Source organism: Xenopus laevis, chromosome 7L (assembly GCF_017654675.1).
Source record: "Xenopus laevis strain J_2021 chromosome 7L, Xenopus_laevis_v10.1, whole genome shotgun sequence".
NCBI lineage: Eukaryota > Metazoa > Chordata > Amphibia > Anura > Pipidae > Xenopus > Xenopus laevis.
The window spans coordinates 63,387,747-63,407,851 of NC_054383.1; the positions used below are offsets into that span (position 1 = coordinate 63,387,747).

Here is a 20,105-nt window from a genome sequence, read left to right on the forward strand (position 1 = left end):
TTTAAGTGGGCTGTGGGAGTGTTGTATAGGGATGAAAGCCACATTGACATCATGGGGCCCATTCCTAGGGAAAAAACTAAACATATACGTCCAGTTTACCCTGTCGAATGTTTTTTCAGGATCAGTAGAGGGTAACATGGTTCTGCTTTGTATCTCTTGGCCCAAAATAAGAGGTATAGGAGTTTATTTGTGTTGTCTCAGCCTCCCCTGCCTGGAATTAACCACACCCATCCCAAGTACAGAACAAATACATTACAATTGTGAACATCTTTGATGCTGCACTATAAGTAATACAATCAAGGGCATAATACTTGCTAGTCATATATTATTCCCAATTAGGGGCCGGGAGGGAGTTGAACTGAACGGGGGGGGGGATAATTATATAAAGATAAATGTTTCCATCTCATTGAAAATGCTAAATGCTGAAAGGCAGGAAATTGTGTTCTGGTTATAATGTTAGACATCCATTCACTCCAGCCTTTATACATTACATTTTGGCCTAACTAACTATATTAGAAACATTTTTTATTTTGCACAGACTATCTTTTTACACAGTTTTTATTTTTACACTGAACAATTCCTTTAAGCATAAAGAACTATACAAGCATGAGAAGCACAACAAGCAATATGTGTCCTTCATATTACTTTAACAAATGTAGAACAATCTTAACAATCTAGGGATTTCCATGACTGGAGCTTTGTGAATGGGGATGTAGTGCCAAAACCTGGTCAGCTGTACTAGAGTGGTCATCACTATGTAAGGCAGCTTTGGGGGCCAGCATATGCAAAACAGAAAACAGAGACCACAGCTATAGCAGCCTGGTCACTTATCTGGCAGATAGTATAAGCTGAAGCTATGCAGTCTGCTGGTGTTATTGCAGAGCTCATAAAGCTATGAATATCCCAAAGCCTGAGTTCCACAATAAGAAGGTATGTAAGAAGGGAGACAACCTCTCTGAGCAGGCAGCGTGGAATGAGCCAAGTCCTGGTATATTCAATATTACGTTTTTTATCTCTCTTTTTTAGTAAAATTAACTCTTTTGTGGTGAAGTTTTGAGGGCAGCACAGAACATTCTGTGGACACCCTGGCCTACTGCCTGCTACTCTATGTGGCGATCTATGGAGATTTGGGTCTCCTTGTCCTGTTTAAAGGAAAACTATACCCCCAAAATTAATACTTAATCATCAGATAGTTTATATCATATTAAGTGGCATATTAAAGAATCTTACCAAACTGGAATATATGTTTAAGTAAATATTGCCCTTTTACATCTCTTGCCTTGAACCACCTGACCAGAAACACTACAACTCTAACTGTAACAGGAAGAAGTGTTGAAGCAAAATACACAACTCTGTCTTGGTGGCCTTGGTGGCCTTTCCACAAATCCGGGCCTGGATGCAAACTGCAAATCACAGTTGGGTTTTTTCACTTCTGGTGCTCAGTATGCCACCCTGAATATGGCAGAGGAAGGGCCATTTGTGTCAATAGGTGCACTTACACATGATCAGGGCCGCCATCAGAGTGTCCCGATGTGTCCCAGGCCTGGGCCTGAAGGGGGGCCCGGCAGTGCTGCACTTTCAAAAGAGCTGGGGACCCCTTGACAACGCCGAAATGGCCACAAATGTATAATTTTAATATTCTATAGGCCAATGGTTTTTTTTAAAATATTCTTTGGGCCCCATTTTTTTTAACTTGTAAGGGGAGCCCTGGCGGCAATGTTTTTTTAAAAAATATTCTTTGGGGCTCCAATTTTTTTTAACTTGTAAGGGGGGTCCTGGCGCCAATGTTTTTTTTAAACTTATAGGGTGGCCCTGGTCACCAATTTTTTTTTTTTTACTTTGTACGGGGGCCCTGACCACCAATTTTTAAAAAAACTTTTAAGGGGGGCCCTGGCACCACAGTTTTTTTTAACTTATGAGGGGGCCCTGACCATCAATAGCTTTATATAACTTGTGTGTGTGGGGGGTTACATTTTTAGCACTGATGTCTGTGTGATATTTTAAATGTTGTGTGGTGTGGGGGGGATCTGGGGTGGGGGGGATCTGGGGTGGGTGGGGCCCGGGGCCCAGTGGGCCTCGAAAATGTTGTTGTATGGGGCACCTTGATTTCTTATGGCGGCCCTGCACATGATTCAGCAGAAAAGGCAGGATGGATGAAATGGCACAGGCAAGAGTGTGCAAGGAGTGTACAAGGAGTGCAAGAAGTACTCAAGGATAATCAATGTATGGTGTCAATAAGCTCAACATTTTAGTGTGACTGCACTTGCAAGTGCATTCTTAATCTGCATTTGTAAATGAGCCCAGGTGACATGGTGTTAAATAATTTTTTTTAAAATTACCTCAGAATTAGTCTTAACTGAAAATGGATTTGGTCATGAACTTATGATGTCATATGATGCCAATTTCACACTAAGGGAGTAATAAGGGAATAGACACACATAGTAGTTATGCTTAAGAAATTCATATTATTTTCATCAATAAGAGTGCAGGTTATTTAATACAGCTACAGCATATGTTGATGTTTGACTGTGCACACAGAAATAAGTTCTGGCAATAAAGAGATACTGTATGTGTATATATGTATATTTTAAGATTTTGCTATATTGTGAATGTATTGCCAAACAATGAATTAGTAATATTATTATAATGCTAAGCCAAGGGTACATACCTATGTAATAGTGAATTACCTGAATGAGTAAAAAATGTTTTGTACACTCTTGTTGTATGCACTAGTGTCATAAATTGTGCTTGGGGTCTACTTCTTGTCACAACTTACCATTACAAGTGTTTTTAATCATTTTCCCAGAAATGTGCTATGTGAAATAAAAAAATTTACTCCGCAATTAAATGGAAAGCGTCCAGGAAGATGATCTAGCAGTGCTGTTTATGAGCAATATTCTGCTATCTATTGGTCCCCTGCTCCAGTAAATCATAATTTATTCTTAAAATGCTCACCTAGTATGTCAGTCTGTGCCTTCCATCCTCCCCGTTCCTCAGATGTCATTTTTTTTTCCTCCTCCATTACTACTCTCATTGTATTCTCTGCTGTTTTTTTTACTTGAACCCAGATGTCTTCTTTTTGACTCTTATCTGTCACTCCCCACATTTCAAGGGTAGTTTCCAAAGACTGAGGCAGGGCAAATCGATGATGAAGAGGCTTTTCTGCCCGGCCAACGGTGCATATAACCTAAAATAAGCAACACCAAATCTCTGGGCAATAAATTAACGAAACATACAGTAACACAACATAAAAACAAGATAATCTACCAAGGAGAAACTATACAGTCCATCTGTCATCTGAGGACCATCAAGCCATTGAACATATCCTGTGAGACCAAAGGTGCATCATCGGAGAGAAGTAAAGGACTTCTCTCTTCAAAATGCCTCAGTATGAGATTTTATATATTGAGTACAGGCCTCCAGAGGACGGGACAACCCTGTTACCTTGCTGAGGATTGGTTGGTCTCCTCGTGATCGGCAGACAACGGCACAGAGATGAATCGCCAGCTCTGAGGGACGGACGGAGCAGCCTGGGGGGGGGGGCAGAGACAGTAATACAGGAAAAGAGAGAGGGATATGCTAGGGGAGGTAGAAGTGGACAAAAGGTATAATAGAAGCATAGATTGAGGAAATAGATAGGCTCCACCTTTCAATAGTGTGAATAGAAATGATCACACTGCTGAACATGTGGCATGATTAAGAAATACATAGCCCCCACTCATTATACAATGAAGCCACTTTAAAGTAAAGTAAAAAGAAAGGACCAACAGAGAAATATGAAAAGTGGACAGAAAAATTAAGAAAAGTAAGGAACTAAAGAGTGATTTTTAATGAAGTTCAAGAAAAAAGGTAAGAAACAAGAGAACCTGAAGAGACAGTGATACATTAATTTAAGTGTAGAAAATAAAAGATTGGCTAATAGAGACAGAATAAAAGGCTATAACCCTTACTTTAATTCTGCAGAATTCTTCTCCCTATAAGACCCCCTTGCTTACGTGGTATGATGGGGGGAGGCTGTAGTGGACGAACTCTGCGTGGAGGCATGGTGTGTATAAACCCCTCTAATAAAATTGCTTGTCCTTCATGGAGCATTCCCACAAGTCTCAGCACAGTTTCTGATACTGGGACTGGATCACAAGGGTAGAAATCTGTGGCAAAGGATTCTCTCCATCGGGGGCCACAGACTTTAATTACTACCTAAGTAGGACAACAAAAGCCAATAAAGAGGGAGGTACATAGACCTACAATTGTCACAGCAATCAATAAAAGAAAAAAACATGTCATAATCATCATCATTATAACAAAATACCCAGTGCTTTACCTTGGTTATAACAAACAGGGAATAAATGGTGGATAACAAACAAGGGTTTACAGAGTACAATAGGATTATAGGGCCCTACAAATACAAACTAAAGGTAAGGGTACAATTGAGACATTAGGATTTTAGAAACGATTTTGTGACATGTTACAGCAAGTATTCATTAAGATACATTGAATAAGCTTCTTTAAACAGGTGGGTATTTAAGGACAGTTTGAAAGTTTGGAAAGAAGGAGATAAGTGTGAGTAGTTTGAATTTGATTCTAGAGGAGATTGGGAGCCAGTGACGGGACATGCATATGGGAGCAGCAGCATTTAGAACAGATTGGAGTTGTGAAAGGTTACTTATTGGAATACCTGCGAGGAGTAGGTTGCAGTAATAAAGGCAGGAGATGACAAGAGATTGAATAAGTGTTTTGGTTGACTGAGATATGTCATATTCGGGCAATGTTGCGCAGTTGAATACGGCAAGATTTTGCAAGTGTTTGGATGTGTGGTGAAAAAGACAGATGCGAGTCTAGGATAACTCCTAGGAAGCTTGCGCGTGTGGTGGAATTAAAGATGGTGTTGTTTACTGTGAGTGATATCTGAGGGACTGAGGAAGATCTTGGAGGAAATATAAAGAGTTCTGTTTTTGAAAGGTTCAGTTTCAGGTGGCGCTGTGACATCCAGAAGAAGACCACAGAGAGACAATCTGTAACTTGGGAAAGGACAGAAAGATAGATGGCAGGAGTAGACAAGTAGAGTTGGGTGTCATTAGCATAGAGGTGATACTTTAGTCCAAATGACTGGGGGGGGGGCGTGGCCTGATGGCGACCTAGCTGCACGCACTATTTGAGAGCTCCGAACCGCTGCCATCCTGTTAGCCCATTTTTACGCCTTGCAGAGGCTGAAATTGCTCAAACCTGACGCTAAATTCTCTGCTGATAATACGGTGCACGACGATGCGCAGAACGGCGCTCAAAACCAAGCCTGATGCGGCCGCAAGACTCGAGCAGTTTGCTCGCGTACCAAACCAAGATGGCGCTGCCTCACCACGCACTCCAGAGCGGTCTCCCACAGCATTGCCGGTAAAGGACAAAGACCCGGCTCCTGGCCCTGCTCCAGCGGTTCCCTCGCCTGCTGACCTGCTGACGGCTATAACACAGTGCCAGTCCACGCTCGCTGCCACGTTTACTTCTAAGATCGAGGAGCTTAAGGTGGATTTGTCGCTTATCAAACAGGATATGCAGGCCATAAGAGAACGCACTGGGCTGCAGGAGGAACGTGTAGGAGGGCTAGAGGACCGCATGGTGAGAGTTCCAGGGGACATAACGCTGGTAAAAGAGCGCCTGATAACAGCAATGGACCGCATAGAGGACCTGGAGAACAGGCAGAGACGGTCTAATGTCAGGATCCTAGGCCTACCTGAGCGTGTGGAAGGCACTCACCCAGAGCTCTTTATAGAGAACTGGCTCAAAGATATACTGGGCCGTGAGAACTTTTCTGCACAATTTGTAGTTGAGAGGGCACACAGAGTCCCCACAAGGCCCCTGCCTCCTGGTGCTCCTCCTAGGGCGTTCCTCATTAAACTCCTCAATTATCGAGACAGAGATGCAGCCCTCAGAGCAGCAAGAAATAAAGGGGACATACTGTTTGAAGGGGCTCGAGTATCTCTCTACCCGGACTACTCCACTGCAGTTCAATAAAAGAGGAGCTCCTTTCAAGGTGTCAAGAGAAGGCTGAGGGACACAGGTCTTCAGTATTCAATGTTGTTTCCTGCCAAACTTAAGGTGCTCGATGGCAACAGTTCTGTCTTCTTCAATAAACCTGAAGCGGTTGCCGACTGGTTGGATTGCAGGGCGTCCCTGCCACGGAGTCCGCAGCGTTAGCATCTACAGTTTCATGTGTCACTTGAATTTGAGGCTTAAAGAAGAACCCTGCTGGTGATCTGGTATAGTATGCTTCGACAACACCTAAACTACCAGTTGATTTTCTAATATTTGGTGTTAACTACCAGTAGCCAAGCTCATTACTGTTAGTGACATTATGTTGGGTCAATAGTTACTGGAAGTGAAGTTCCTTCCCACAGTTGCATTTGTTGTAATTCTGCTGATGGTGTTTATTCCTGGGAATCTTACGTTGTGCGGACTGCATGAGCCTGAGCAAGCTATAGAAGGGGGTACTCATGTACTTTTCAGGCACAGATACTTTGCCCCGACACGGGCTTCCCGGAAAAGGGAAGTCGATCACGACGCTGGCAAGACATTCCTTCTTTCTCTCCTTATGGACCTCTAGTAGTGATACACCAGGACTTTACCACTATGCCAGTTGCTGCGACCGATAGGAGCGACTACACCCATTGTCACTTCTTCGTGGATAGCAGTGCAGGATCTAAGTGACTACTCCTTTATTGGCTCTTATTGATCAGCACGATTAAGGTGTTAACTTGATCTATGGTTCAGTTCTCTGGACTGGGCATTGCTTGGACGTAACTCAGACCCTACCCTAGTTGGTTAATATGTTGGAGATGTATGTATCTTCAGGTTGTGGGGAGGATACCGGGAGGGGGGGATCAGGTTTTTGGGAAATGCTTGCTGTCTATTTAATGTCTTTTCACCTTTTTTCTCCTTTTCCTATCTTTGTCTCAAGGGTCACTTGTGGTATATAGGGTACCAAAACGTATTTCTGTATTGGGGACTTCATACGGACGGGCCTGAACCTCGGGGCTACTCCAAAATGCTTCCTCGATCATATGTAATATCATCTTATGATGGCGAGTAACAAGTTTCAGGTATTGACATGGAATGTGAGAGGGTTGAATGATAGGATCAAACGGTCTGTTATACTTGACACTGTAAAAAAGTCTGGCGCTGACCTCATTCTTCTCCAGGAAACCCATTTAGTTGGACAGCGCGTACGCGCTCTTAGGCGCCACTGGGTAGCTGCAGTATACACCTCCGAATACTCTACTCACTCCAGGGGAGTGGCCATCCTTATTCGAAAAATCCCTTTATTTACAAATTGAAAGCCTTTCCACTGATAGATTTGGCAGGTATTTAATACTCCAAGCTAAAATTTGGGGAACGTCCTATATAATAGTTAACGTTTATCTTCCGCCTTCCGGCAGATTTACACTTACTTAATGAAATAGTACTGAAGGTAACAGAGCTTGTCCAAAAGCCTACGGTATGGGCAGGTGACTTTAATATGGTGCTTGATCCGACCACGGACAGGCTTAAGCCCAATCCTCATGACTCTCTTTCCTTTGTTTACTGGGTAGAAACATTGGGCTTGGTGGATGCGTGGTGTTGGAAGAACCCACAACTCAAACAATTTACATGTTATACAGCAGCTACGGGAGCCCTTTCTCGCATAGATCTTTACCTAGTCACTAATGAGATACTACCAATACTGGGGGAAGTACGAGTTCTGCCCAGGGTCTGCTCAGACCATACACCTATACTATTGTGCATTGGTGGCAACTCTAAACCCCAAGACTTACTTTGGAGACTCCCCCCAAAGTGGATACAACATCCAGACATAGTTGAAAAAATTTCAGTGGCACTGACTCAATACTGGGAGACTAATGAGGGCACGGCGTCAGACTTGGTGGTATGGGATGCAGCCAAGGCCTATGTAAGGGGAACGTATATTGCACTCATTAAATCAGTTAGGAGACAGATTGATTCAAAAGTAACGGAAGCGCAATCTAGATTACTTCTGGCAGAGAGGGCTATGGTTGAATCCCCCACAGCAGCCGCAAAAGCTGAAATAGCGGACTCTCAGAGACAACTTGATCTGTTATATGTGGATGAATACTCACAGAAAGAACTTTATAAAAATGCAGCTTGGTTTGATAAAGGTGACAAAAATGGGAAACTGTTGGCAGCGCTGGCTAGGGGGGCTCTTTCATGTACAGTGATTAGAGGTGTTCGAAATAGCAATGGAGATTTAATCACAGAACAACAAGAACTTGCAAATACTTTCAGACAATATTTCCAATCCACCTATGCTGCCCCATCTGCTAAGCCTTTGCCAGAACTCATAGATTACCTGAATAGTATTGTATTCCCCCATCTAACTGATGAGCAGAGAGCCCAACTGGATGTGGATATTAGTCAAGAGGAGATAGATAAAGCAATCACTGATCTTCCACCGGGTAAAACCCCTGGCCCTGACGGTATCCCCAGTGAATGGTACAAAGCCCATAGTAATGTTCTCAGCTCTAAACTAGGTATTTGGTTTAATGACATCACTCAGGATAAGATACTCCCAGAATCCTGCTACCAAGCGTACATCACTCTAATCCCCAAACCTGGTAAGCCACCTGACCAGTGTGACTCATACAGACCCATTTCGCTCATAAATTGTGATTTAAAACTCTTTGCCAAAATCCTCTCTTAAAGGAATTATAGAAGAGCTAGTTCACTCGGATCAAACAGGCTTTATGCCAAACAAGTCCACCAATATTAACTTAAGACGCCTATTTACCAATCTGTCACTTATGCATGATAACAAAGGACAAAGAGTGGCAGTATCACTTGACACCGCTAAGGTATTTGATACAGTTAGCTGGGATTATTTATGGGAGGCGCTAGCCCGCTATAATATAGGCCTGAGATTCAGGGCATGGATCAGAGCGTTGTATGCACATCCGCAGGCGAGAGTCCTAGTAAATGGAGCACTCTCCACTACCATAACTTTGGAAAGAGGGTGTCAGGATCAGCCCGGGACTTGAACACTGGTGGTGCTGTTCTGGCGATTTGCAGCACTTGCCTCATGAGCCACTGGGGGCTCTCGGGACTGGTCCTGAACTATTGTGTCTATTGTTTCTGGTAATCTGCCTGTTATCCACCCACCTCGTTTCCCAATTCCTAATCACCTTCCCTTTATAAACCCCGCCCTAAGCTTTGCTCAGGGCTGAGTCATTGAATGTATTGTTTGTTCCTGACCTGCGAATCTGAATCTGAATCTGAACCTGAACCTTGAAAACCTTGTATGCCTAGTTCCTGAAAACCTTGTTACCTTGTTTCCTGAGTGAGTACCTTTGTTCCTGTGTTCCCCATTTTTCCCTCACCATCTGGATACCTCGATAAATAAACCTACTATTACTTCATCATCATCATGTCTTAGCCTACAATTACCTATGGCTACACCCCTGGGCTCCCACCATATCCACTCCCCTTGGAGTGGCTATCCTCGGTTACAGCGGTTCCTCTCTGTGAACGTTACAGAATGACTCAGCCTAACTGCAAGAAGCCTTTGGGAAAGCCCTCCATGCCTTCTGACTCTGTTGTTAAACTGCAACTCCCTTGGGATGGAGAGGATAAGGCAGAAGACGCCATTCATTTCACTGATGATGTCTGGCAGGATTTTGTCTCCGATGATGACTGGGAGGATTCAGTCTTCGATGAGGACTGGGAGGATCTAGACTCGGATGAAGATGAACTACAAACTGCTATCTGGCCTGTATCAGATCGGCCACTTCCAGTTTTTGGGCCCTTGTCTCCTCCACAACCTTCTGCTCCTGTGGCAGCTGCCAAACCCAGGTCACCCTCTTTTTCTCTCAGACCTGAACCCCAGTTTATTCGTTTTTCTACAGTTTCCCAGCACCCTCTCCAGTCTCCAGCTCGTGTGCCGGCTCTTCAGTCACCTGCTCCTGTGCCGGCTCTTCAGTCACCTGCTCCTGTGCCGGCTCTTCAGTCACCTGCTCCTGTGCCGGCTCTTCAGTCACCTGCTCCTGTGCCGGCTCTCCAGCCACCTGCTCCTGTGCCGGCTCTCCAGCCACCTGCTCCTGTGCCGGCTCTCCAGCTACCTGCTCCTGTGCCGGCTCTCCAGCCACCTGCTCCTGTGCCGGCTCTCCAGCCACCTGCTCCTGTGCCGGCTCTCCAGCCACCTGCTCCTGTGCCGGTTCTCCAGCCACCTGCTCCTGTGCCGGCTTCCCAGCCAGTCCTCGCTCCTGTGCCGGCTTCCCAGCCAGTCCTCGCTCCTGTGCCGGCTTCCCAGCCAGTCGTCGCTCCTGTGCCGGCTTCCCAGCCAGTCCTCGCTCCTGTGCCGGCTTCCCAGCCAGTCCTCGCTCCTGTGCCGGCTTCCCAGCCAGTCCTCGCTCCTGTGCCGGCTTCCCAGCCAGTCCTCGCTCCTGTGCCGGCTTCCCAGCCAGTCCTCGCTCCTGTGCCGGCTCCCCGAAAGCTGCCTGTGCCGGCTCCCTGAAAGCTGCCTGTGCCCGTTACCATGCCAAGGCAGCCGGATCCAGCCTCCGTGCCTGCAGCCCAGCCGGATCCAGCCTCCGTGCCTGCAGCCCAGCCGTTTCCAGCCTCCGTGCCTGCAGCCCAGCCGGTTCCAGCCCTCCGTGCCTGCAGCCCAGCCGGTTCCAGCCTCCGTGCCTGCAGCCCAGCCGGTTCCAGCCTCCGTGCCTGCAGCCCAGCCGGTTCCAGCCTCCGTGCCTGCAGCCCAGCCGGTTCCAGCCTCCGTGCCTGCAGCCCAGCCGGTTCCAGCCTCCGTGCCTGCAGCCCAGCCGGTTCCAGCCTCCGTGCCTGCAGCCCAGCCGGTTCCAGCCTCCGTGCCTGCAGCCCAGCCGGTTCCAGCCTCCGTGCCTGCAGCCCAGCCGGTTCCAGTCTCCGTGCCTGCAGCCCAGCCGGTTCCAGTCTCCGTGCCTGCAGCCCAGCCGGTTCCAGCCTCCGTGCCTGCAGCCCAGCCGGTTCCAGCCTCCGTGCCTGCAGCCCAGCCGGTTCCAGCCTCCGTGCCTGCAGCCCAGCCGGTTCCAGCCTCCGTGCCTGCAGCCCAGCCGGTTCCAGTCTCCGTGCCTGCAGCCCAGCCGGTTCCAGTCTCCGTGCCTGCAGCCCAGCCGGTTCCAGTCTCCGTGCCTGCAGCCCAGCCGGTTCCAGTCTCCGTGCCTGCAGCCCAGCCGGTTCCAGCCTCCGTGCCTGCAGCCCAGCCGGTTCCAGCCTCCGTGCCTGCAGCCCAGCCGGTTCCAGCCTCCGTGCCTGCAGCCCAGCCGGTTCCAGCCTCCGTGCCTGCAGCCCAGCCGGACTCCGTTCCCGTGCCAGCTCCCAGACGACTGCTTCTTCCTGAGCCAGTTTCTGTACTGTTTGCCCTGGCCTCCGGGCCCGAGGACCTGTTTGCCCTGGCCTGAGGACCTGCCTGCCCTGGATAGTTCCACTTTCCCTGCTACTGGACCTGGTAGGGCGGTTAATCCTGTCTCTATCAGGTCTATTGCTGTAAGTGGTGGTATTGCTGTCCTGGCTTGCCTCTTCCTGTTTCTAACGGGTGCCTGTGCTCCTGGTCCGCCACCTGTGATGGGTGCCTGTGCTCCTGGTCCGCCACCCGTGATGGGTGCCTGTGCTCCTGGTCCGCCACCCGTGATGGGTGCCTGTGCTCCTGGTCCGCCACCCGTGATGGGTGCCCGTGCTCCTGATCCGCCACCCGTGATGGGTGCCCGTGCTCCTGGTCCGCCACCCGTGATGGGTGCCCGTGCTCCTGGTCCGCCACCCGTGATGGGTGCCCGTGCTCCTGGTCCGCCACCCGTGATGGGTGCCCGTGCTCCTGGTCCGCCACCCGTGATGGGTGCCCGTGCTCCTGGTCCGCCACCCGTGATGGGTGCTCCTGGTCCGCCACCCGTGATGGGTGCCCGTGCTCCTGGTCCGCCACCCGTGGTGGGTGCCTATGCTCCTGGTCTGCCACCCGTGATGGGTGTACAAGCTCCTGGTCCGCCACCTGTAATGGGTGCCTGTATTGGTCTTGTCTGTCTTCATGTCCTGGCTTCCAACTCTGGCTGTGATATCTTGGCTCCTAATTCTGCCAATGTTCCTGATCTGGCTCCTGACCCCAGCGACTTCATTGTTTTGTTTTCCCATCCTGGTGAAGGACCTGTTCACGCTTCTGTTTCTAGCGAGGCTTCTGTCCATTTCCCCAGTGTTTGGACTAAAAAGGATGGGGGACCATTTGATCCTGGGATCGCCCAGAGGTCGATCCTCAAGGGGGGGTAATGTCAGGATCAGCCCGGGACTTGAACTCTGGTGGTGCTGTTCTGGCGATTTGCAGCACTTGCCTCATGAGCCACTGGGGGCTCTCGGGACTGGTCCTGAACTATTGTGTCTATTGTTTCTGGTAATCTGCCTGTTTTCCACCCACCTCGTTTACCCTCATGTGTTTCCCATTTCCTAATCACCTTCCCTTTATAAACCCCGCCCTGAGCTTTGCTCAGGGCTGTCATTGAATGTATTCTGTTTGTTCCTGACCTGCTAATTTGAATCTGAATCTGAACCTGAACCTTGAAAACCTTGTATGCCTAGTTCCTGAAAACCTTGTTACCTTGTTTCCTGAGTGAGTACCTTTGTTCCTGTGTTCCCCATTTTTCCCTCACCATCTGGATACCTCGATTAGCCTTTTTGCCTGTTCCTGCCTTTTGTGTTTCTGTGTTCCGACTGCAATAAACTTACTATTACTACATCATCATCATGTCTTTGCCTACAATTACCTATGGCTACACCCCTGGGCTCCCACCATATCCACTCCCCTTGGAGTGGCTATCCTCGGTTACAGCGGTTCCTCGCTGTGAACGTTACAGAGGGACACGTCAAGGTTGCCCACTCTCACCACTACTGTTCGCCTTGGCGATTGAACCACTAGCTATACAAATTCGGGCAAACCAACAGATAGAGGGGCTTAGACTGGGGGCTGTCACTGAAAAGTTGTCATTATATGCAGATGACATGTTAATCTATCTAGCAAACCCCAATCGTGCATTGACTGCACTCCTCCAAATAGTAGCTGCTTTTGGTGAGTTTTCAGGGCTGAAGGTGAATGAAAGTAAATCGGTGATATTTCCCATTGATTCCTTTCCTGAGAACTGCCCACAGACTGTAGGTAATTTACAAGTGGTTGATTCGTTTAGGTATCATGATATATAAAGACTTATCCAGATATATTACTCTCAAATTGGATCCCATAGTGAGGTCATTTAGTGTAAAACTGGAAACATGGCAGGCCCTTCCACTCTCGCTCCCTGGTAGGGTGAACTTGTTTAAAATGGTTTATCTACCAAAGTTTCTGTACACGTTTCAGAATTCTCCGGTAACCCCGCAGATGTGTTGGTTCAAACGTATAGACAGTTTATTAAGGAATCTTTTATGGGCAGGGGGACATCCACGTATTGCCTTAAAAACTCTTTGTGCTCCAGCAACGGGGGGGGGGGGGACTAGCTTTGCCTGACCTCAAACTCTACTTTCTGGCTAGCCAGTTGGTATTTACTCATTGGTGGATAAATCCCAAACTAGATAATCAGGCGGTGGTCCTGGAGGCTGCAGCAGTCGGCTCCTTTGAAGCTCTAGCCCGATCCTTGTATAGAGGACCGTCTCGGTCCCAGGCCACTGTAATACCTATGGCGACGGTAATACGAGCCTTTCAAAAGGCCCTATCTATGGTGCTGGGTACCCCTTCCGTATGGACTCCCTTATGGGGTAATAATAATCTGCCCCAATTTCAACTTATCCCTGAGGTTAGCTGTTGGGCAATACATGGTTTTAAAGTACTGAAGGATGTTGTGGACAGTGGGAATATTAAACAGTTTCCAAGTTTAAAACAAGAATTGAATCTCCCGTCTAATATGATATTCCGCTATCTTCAGTTAAAACATGCCTTCTTGGTACAATTCCCTACTCGTCCAATACAACTGAAAGAATCTACTCTAGAAAAATATTAACTTAAGGCAGACCTGCGAAAGCCACTCTCATGGTGCTATACAATTTTGCTGCAGGCATGCCCTAACCCATTGGAAAAAGTCAAACAGAAATGGTGTAGGGATATTCCTGAACTAGATGACGAAATGTGGAAGGATGCACTTCAACAAGTACCTGGGATAACGATTTCAATGCGAGATAGGTTTATACAACTTAAATTTCTCAATAGAGTATACTACACTCCATATAGATTAGCCAAATGGTATCCTACAGTCTCTGATGTTTGTCCCAAATGTGGAACCTCTGTTGGTACTTATTTGCATGTGTTTTGGGAATGCACCGAAGTGCAAAGGTTTTGGACTGAGGTACTACAGTATATGGCTATAGACCTCGACCTGCCCAATATCCGTTCTCCTCTTACTTGCCTCCTTGGTATTATCACAGATTCGACAATAGGCTCTCACAAGAAACTATGTTACCTACAGCTTCTGTACTATGCTAAAAAAGCGATTTTACTACAATGGAAATCAATAACTGCGCCTACTCTTTCTGGAAACAGCTGATAAATGACTCCCTTACTAAGCAGAAACTTGCATATATTGCTAGAGGGTGTCCCCGAAAGTTTGATGCAGTATGGGGTTCTTGGGTAATGGCTCAAGAAAGGTGAAAGGTTCAGTGGGATGTTGCAGATGTAAACACATGTATTGAACGCATCCTGTAGGGTACAGGTTAGCCCTTGAGACTACTCTTTTTCTTTTCTCTCTTCTTTCTCTTTCTTTCCTTCTTCCTTTCTCTAACTTTATGCCTTTTTTTAGTTGTAAAACTGAAAAATAAAAACTTTTAAAAAAAGTACAAACGACTGAAAAAGTTTTCCTAGCGAAGTAGTATAGAGCGATAACAGCAGGGGGCCTAAAACAGAGCCTTGAGGAACTCCGACAGAGAGAGGGAATATAGTAGAAGTACAGTTAGAGAAGGCAACTTTAAAGGAACAGTCAGACAGATAACATGTAAACCATGAAAGAGCAGTGTCACGAATGCCAGCTGAGATATGAATGTCTAGGAGGAGTATGTGGTCAACTGTGTCAAAGGCAGCAGAGAGATCAAGAATGGAATGTATGGAATAGTGACCTTTAGACATTGCTAGTAGAAGATCATTGGTTACTTTGGTTAATGCAGTTTCAGTTGAGTGTGATGGACGGAAGCCAGATTGCAGAGAGTCCAGAAGGGAGTTGTGAGTGAGATGCTGGATCAGACGTAAAGAGGTAAACAAGCCTTTCCAGTAATTTGGATGCGAATGGAAGAAGGGAACCAGATGATAGTTAACGGGAGAGCTGGGATCAAGGGAAGGTTTTTGAGGATAGGAGTGATTAGTGCTTGTTTATATAAGGATGGAAAAGTACCAGTAGAGAGTGAAAGGTTGCATAGGTGAGTAAGTGCAGGAGAGAGTGTATCAGAGATTGGATAAAGGAGGCCAGAGGGTATAGGGTCAAGGGAGCAGGTTGTGGGTTTTGAACAGGCTAGAAGTTTACTAACTTCATCTAGTGTTGCGCGGGTGAAGAAGTGCAAAGTGGATGTGAGTGGACTGCACATTAGTCTGAGATTGTTGTCAGATCGTATGCTCAGCCTAATGAGATTGATTTTTTCATTAAAGAAATGAGCAAGATCTTGGGCAGTTATATTAATGGGTGGAGGGGGTGGAGGGAGGCGTAGGAGTGAGTTAAATGTGGCAAACAGTCGCTGCGGTTTAGAGAACAGAGTGGAGATTAAAGAAGAGAAGTACTGTTCTTTTGCTATTGATAGAGCTGGATTGTAGCAGGAGAGCATGAATTTGAAGTGGATGACGTCAGAAAAAGTTCGTTACTTTCTCCACCGTCGTTCAGCTCATCTACTACATCTTCTGAGGTACCGAGTTACACTAGGGTGCCAGGGTTAGGGTTTAGCTGGATGACTGTGATGGGTTGTAGAAGGAGCAAGGGAGTTGAGAGCTGTTGAAAGAGCATTGTTGTAGAGAGAAGCTGCCCTATTTGGACAGGAAAGATTGTTAATATGAGAGATGGATTGTGCTGATTCATAATTGTTGTGGATCAAATGCGTTAAGGTTTCTTTACGTGTGGGTGGAGAGAGATGGTTGTGTAGGTAAAAGTGTTATCTGAAAGGAGAGTAGGTGATGGTCAGATAGGGGGTAAGGAGAGTTAGTAAGGTTGGATGGGTGGCACAAGTGGCAGAATATAAGATCAAGAGTATGACCCTCGATGTCGGTAGGTGAGTCGGTCCACTGAGAGAGACCAAATGAAGTTGTTAGAGAGAGGAGTTTAGAGGTGACAGGAGAAGCAGAGTTGTCAATTGGAATGTTTAAGTCACCTAAAATGAGAGCAGGTGTCTTGCTGGAGAGAAAGTATGGAAGCCAAGCAGCAAAGTGATTCAAGAAAGTAGAGTAGGGACCAGGGGAGCGATATATGACAGCGACACGCAGAGAGATTGGTGAAAACAAACAAATGCTGTGGACTTCAAAAGAAGTGAAGGAGAGAGAAATTGGTGTGGTTAGATTTTGAAACCTACATTTGGGGGAGAGAAGAAATCCAATAATAATGTAATAGTAAAAAACAATAGGAGACATTCAAGCTACAATTGGAACAGATCATATGAATACTGTTTGACATGAAAATGACAACAAGTGAATATCTCAGTGGAACATACCTTCTGGTACAATTTCAGTTTCAAAGAAGACAAGAATTCCGATATATCCTTTTTCACTTTTTCTTCCCAACCCTCCTTCCCATCCAATTTTACCATCTGTGTTGTCCTCTCTTCTCCATTCAGCTGTCCCCACAGTCCTTGCTGGTAAGAAGGTGTAAGAATCAGTGCAGGAGGCAGTGGAATTTCTCGACGATCCAGCAAAAGCCTTATACCCAGTGTATCACCAAGAAAGCGTGAGAGCTGGGGTGAACCACCCATTGGACATTCAATATCTCCTTCCAGCAATATTTGATCTCCTCCTAGCCAGGAGAGGTATGTGACTCTTCGAGGTGGATAAAAAGTGTCCAAAAATGTGCGCCCACCAAGATCAAAACTCACAGCCTGTCTAACAAATAGAGGGTAAGGGAGAGCTGAGTTTGCAGGCCGCATGTGGAAACAGGAAGTGGAGAGGCAGAGTAGTATGTTGCCTAGAACCAAAGAGGAAATATGTATTTTGAAAGATTGAGACAAGCAAAGTTTAAATAACAGTAACACCTCTATTTTAGTTTTTAATAAAACATAAAAAATATTCATCCTGCTATTTCTGAATTCAGTCCATTAATTTTATTCTGTAAGAGCAGTCTTTCTTTCATACTTACTCTCTATATCTTATACCCCTGTCACTGTCTTTCTCATACCTTGGTTAAGATTGTCATTTTATGTCATCTTACCAGGACATTGTCTGGCTCCCTCCAGCAAGACCGACATGGCAAAGCTAGGATCTCCCAGTACACAAATTGTAGTAGTGTCTGCAGTATGACCTGAGCAAATTACAAAAGAAAGCCAACTAGTAAGTATTGTATGTTATGTATTTTTATCCTAGTACAAAACTCTGAAGATATACTATTTGTTACAGATTTTAGAATATGAATTAGTCATGTTTATTTCTTAAGACGTATTCAGTAAATTTTATCTAAAATAAAAATGCTACATTTTGTATTCTAGCTAGATTTCCTTTGTAAAAACATTTCCTTAAGAATTTGATGGGTTAATAAGACGAAATGGAGCACTAAAATATAAACTGATCTTAATTACAATAGCATGATGCAATATTGCCTCTTAAAGGAGAACTCAATTCCCCAATTAAGAAAAGCCCCTACCTACAAAGCTAGATAGTCCCCCCTCACTGCTTACCCCCCGCATACTTCAATAGCACTCAAAATGTCCCTAAAATATTTCTCACTTATCAGTGCAGAGTAAGGGCAGCAGAGCTTGGTACGAGCTAGACGACTGCTCCAACTGCGCATACGCCAATACAGATAAAGACTGGCAATCCGAAAGATGGAGCCCACAATCTCCGCTGCACTTACTCTGCACTGTTAGGTTTACTCATAAGCTAGACTTGTTACAAGGTATCTGAAATTTACCTTAGGGTTGATTCTGGGAATGTTAACTGATTGGTATTTGTAATGTTTCCTAGTGATTTAATACTGAATTGTACTCAATAAATATTTGTGCTTAAAAGTTTTCCTTATAGTGAGAAGAGGGCTGTGCCCACAACGCCTGTATCCACACCACCTACATTATCCATGGCCCCCATATTTTCCTGAAAGTGCCCATCCTATCCTAGGTGATACTAGTCAATTTTTCATTAATACAGATCCAATATAAATCAAGTTTGATGTGGTGAATTGAAAGTAAAGGAGATTTCTAAGTGGTTATTTGTGTTGCCAAAAAAGACATTGCTTATTAGGTTACTAGTGTATTTTGCAATGTTTGGAATTTTTTTGTTTAACAGAACTTACACATGATAAGCAGGGCCAGAACTAGGGTGCAATGTAGGCACATCCTCTTCTGCCAGCCTACCCTGACTTCCAGTCCTGCTGTAGCTGATCGCTGCTCTGCCCTGCTCCACCCCATACCTGTTCATCACCACTCCCTTTCCTCCCCCGCCCCCTGCTATTTGTATTGCATGAGTGTCAGCGAAGCAGGAACATTGGGGAAAGTTACTGCGGGTGAGGGGGGGCAGGAGGGAAGGGGGATGAATGGGAGGGGGTCCTCCCAGCATTGGTCCTGTTAATAGATTGCTTTAGAAAGATGACTCACTTTGTCTTCTCAAAGTCTTATTCAGCACATGTTTCCCCCATTTTCCCCTAAACGGTGTACTGCAAAGGTAATCTCTTTGTAAATCACTTGGGAAAATATTTCAGATTTCTTTTCTTTATCACCCTCAGTCCAATGGAATAGCTGAGTGGGTTAATTAAGTTATTGAGACACCATATTATATGGGCTGAACTTCTCCTGTGTGCATAATTTACCTATAATTATGCCTCTCACTCCTCCAAAGGAAAGTCACCATTCTTTTGTGTTTGCAGCTGGGATCCTCTATCTTTCTCCCTGACAATATTTCTCATGTCTTCCATTTAGAGTGCTACAGAGGACAGCATAAAGAAATCATCTCTGGCACAAAAATCTTTGCTCATATGAAGCACACATCTCCTCAGTACTCTGTGACAATGTCTGGTTATCTGCCAAAACATACATCTCAAAAAACCTTCTCTTAAACTAGATTCCAAATACATTATTTGTTCCATCCCCTTTCCTATTCATGGACCCTGTTGCCATTTGACTGCAACTACCTAAAATGTGCATACATAATGCATACCTCCCAACTATCCCTTTTTTGGAGGGACAGTCCCTCTTTTGACAGCTCAACCTGCAGTCCCTCATTTGTACTGGAAAGTCCCTATTTTCTCTGCACTGAACAGCCAGAAAAAGAAACAAGGTTTCTCACTTAATTGGCTTTTAGCAGAGAGAAACAGAACACACCGGCACAACATGGGTACTACTAGCAGGTATAACCTTGCTCGTTTATTGCGGAAGCAACGTTTCGGGGCGTGACCCCTTTCTCAATCATACCGGATATTAGTGCACATAGAATTTAAAAGCATAGCAATTAAGTTAATTAGTGAAAGAAGTGTTACATTCAATTAATGAAAAAAGGTACAAGTGCATAAATATAGGCCAATAGAAAAATGAATAGTCCAAACTACAAAAATTCTTGGAAAAAATCCTTAAAAATTTTTTTTTGAAAATGTGAAAAAAAAATTACAGTGTCCGTTTTGTAAAATTGAATAAAAACGAATAAAAATATATTTCAGTCCATTCTTGCGCTACTTGCGTTTATATTGGTAAAAAACTGTGTCCAACAATAATTATTAACCACAAGTATAAAGTGTCAGCAGTTAACAGCACAACATTCAGAGTCGGGGCTTACCTCACCCGCTTCTTCACAAAGTTCTGCAAGTTCTTTTTTAGGGGAGGGCCCCCAGCCAAAAAGAAACGCAAGACACAGAGAGGACATGGACGAAAATCCCATGCCCAAACGCCAAACGGCATGGAGGAAGCGCAGGTAAATAATGTCATTAATTTATCTGCCTATGATCTAAAGA

At 45.5% G+C, this 20,105-nt stretch overlaps 1 protein-coding gene across 1 annotated transcript in view; it reads right to left on the reverse strand.

Annotated features, from left to right (window-relative positions):
* Positions 1-20,105, reverse strand: part of carns1.L (carnosine synthase 1 L homeolog) — a 64,737-nt gene that overhangs the window by 13,275 nt on the left and 31,357 nt on the right. The window contains exons 4-8 of the mRNA XM_018225586.2: positions 17,385-17,474; positions 16,675-17,141; positions 3,996-4,197; positions 3,445-3,530; positions 2,956-3,187 (exon numbers count right to left, since the gene is read on the reverse strand). Of these exons, the coding sequence (XP_018081075.1) occupies positions 2,956-3,187; positions 3,445-3,530; positions 3,996-4,197; positions 16,675-17,141; positions 17,385-17,474 (1,077 nt within the window). The remainder of the gene's footprint in view (positions 1-2,955; positions 3,188-3,444; positions 3,531-3,995; positions 4,198-16,674; positions 17,142-17,384; positions 17,475-20,105) is intronic.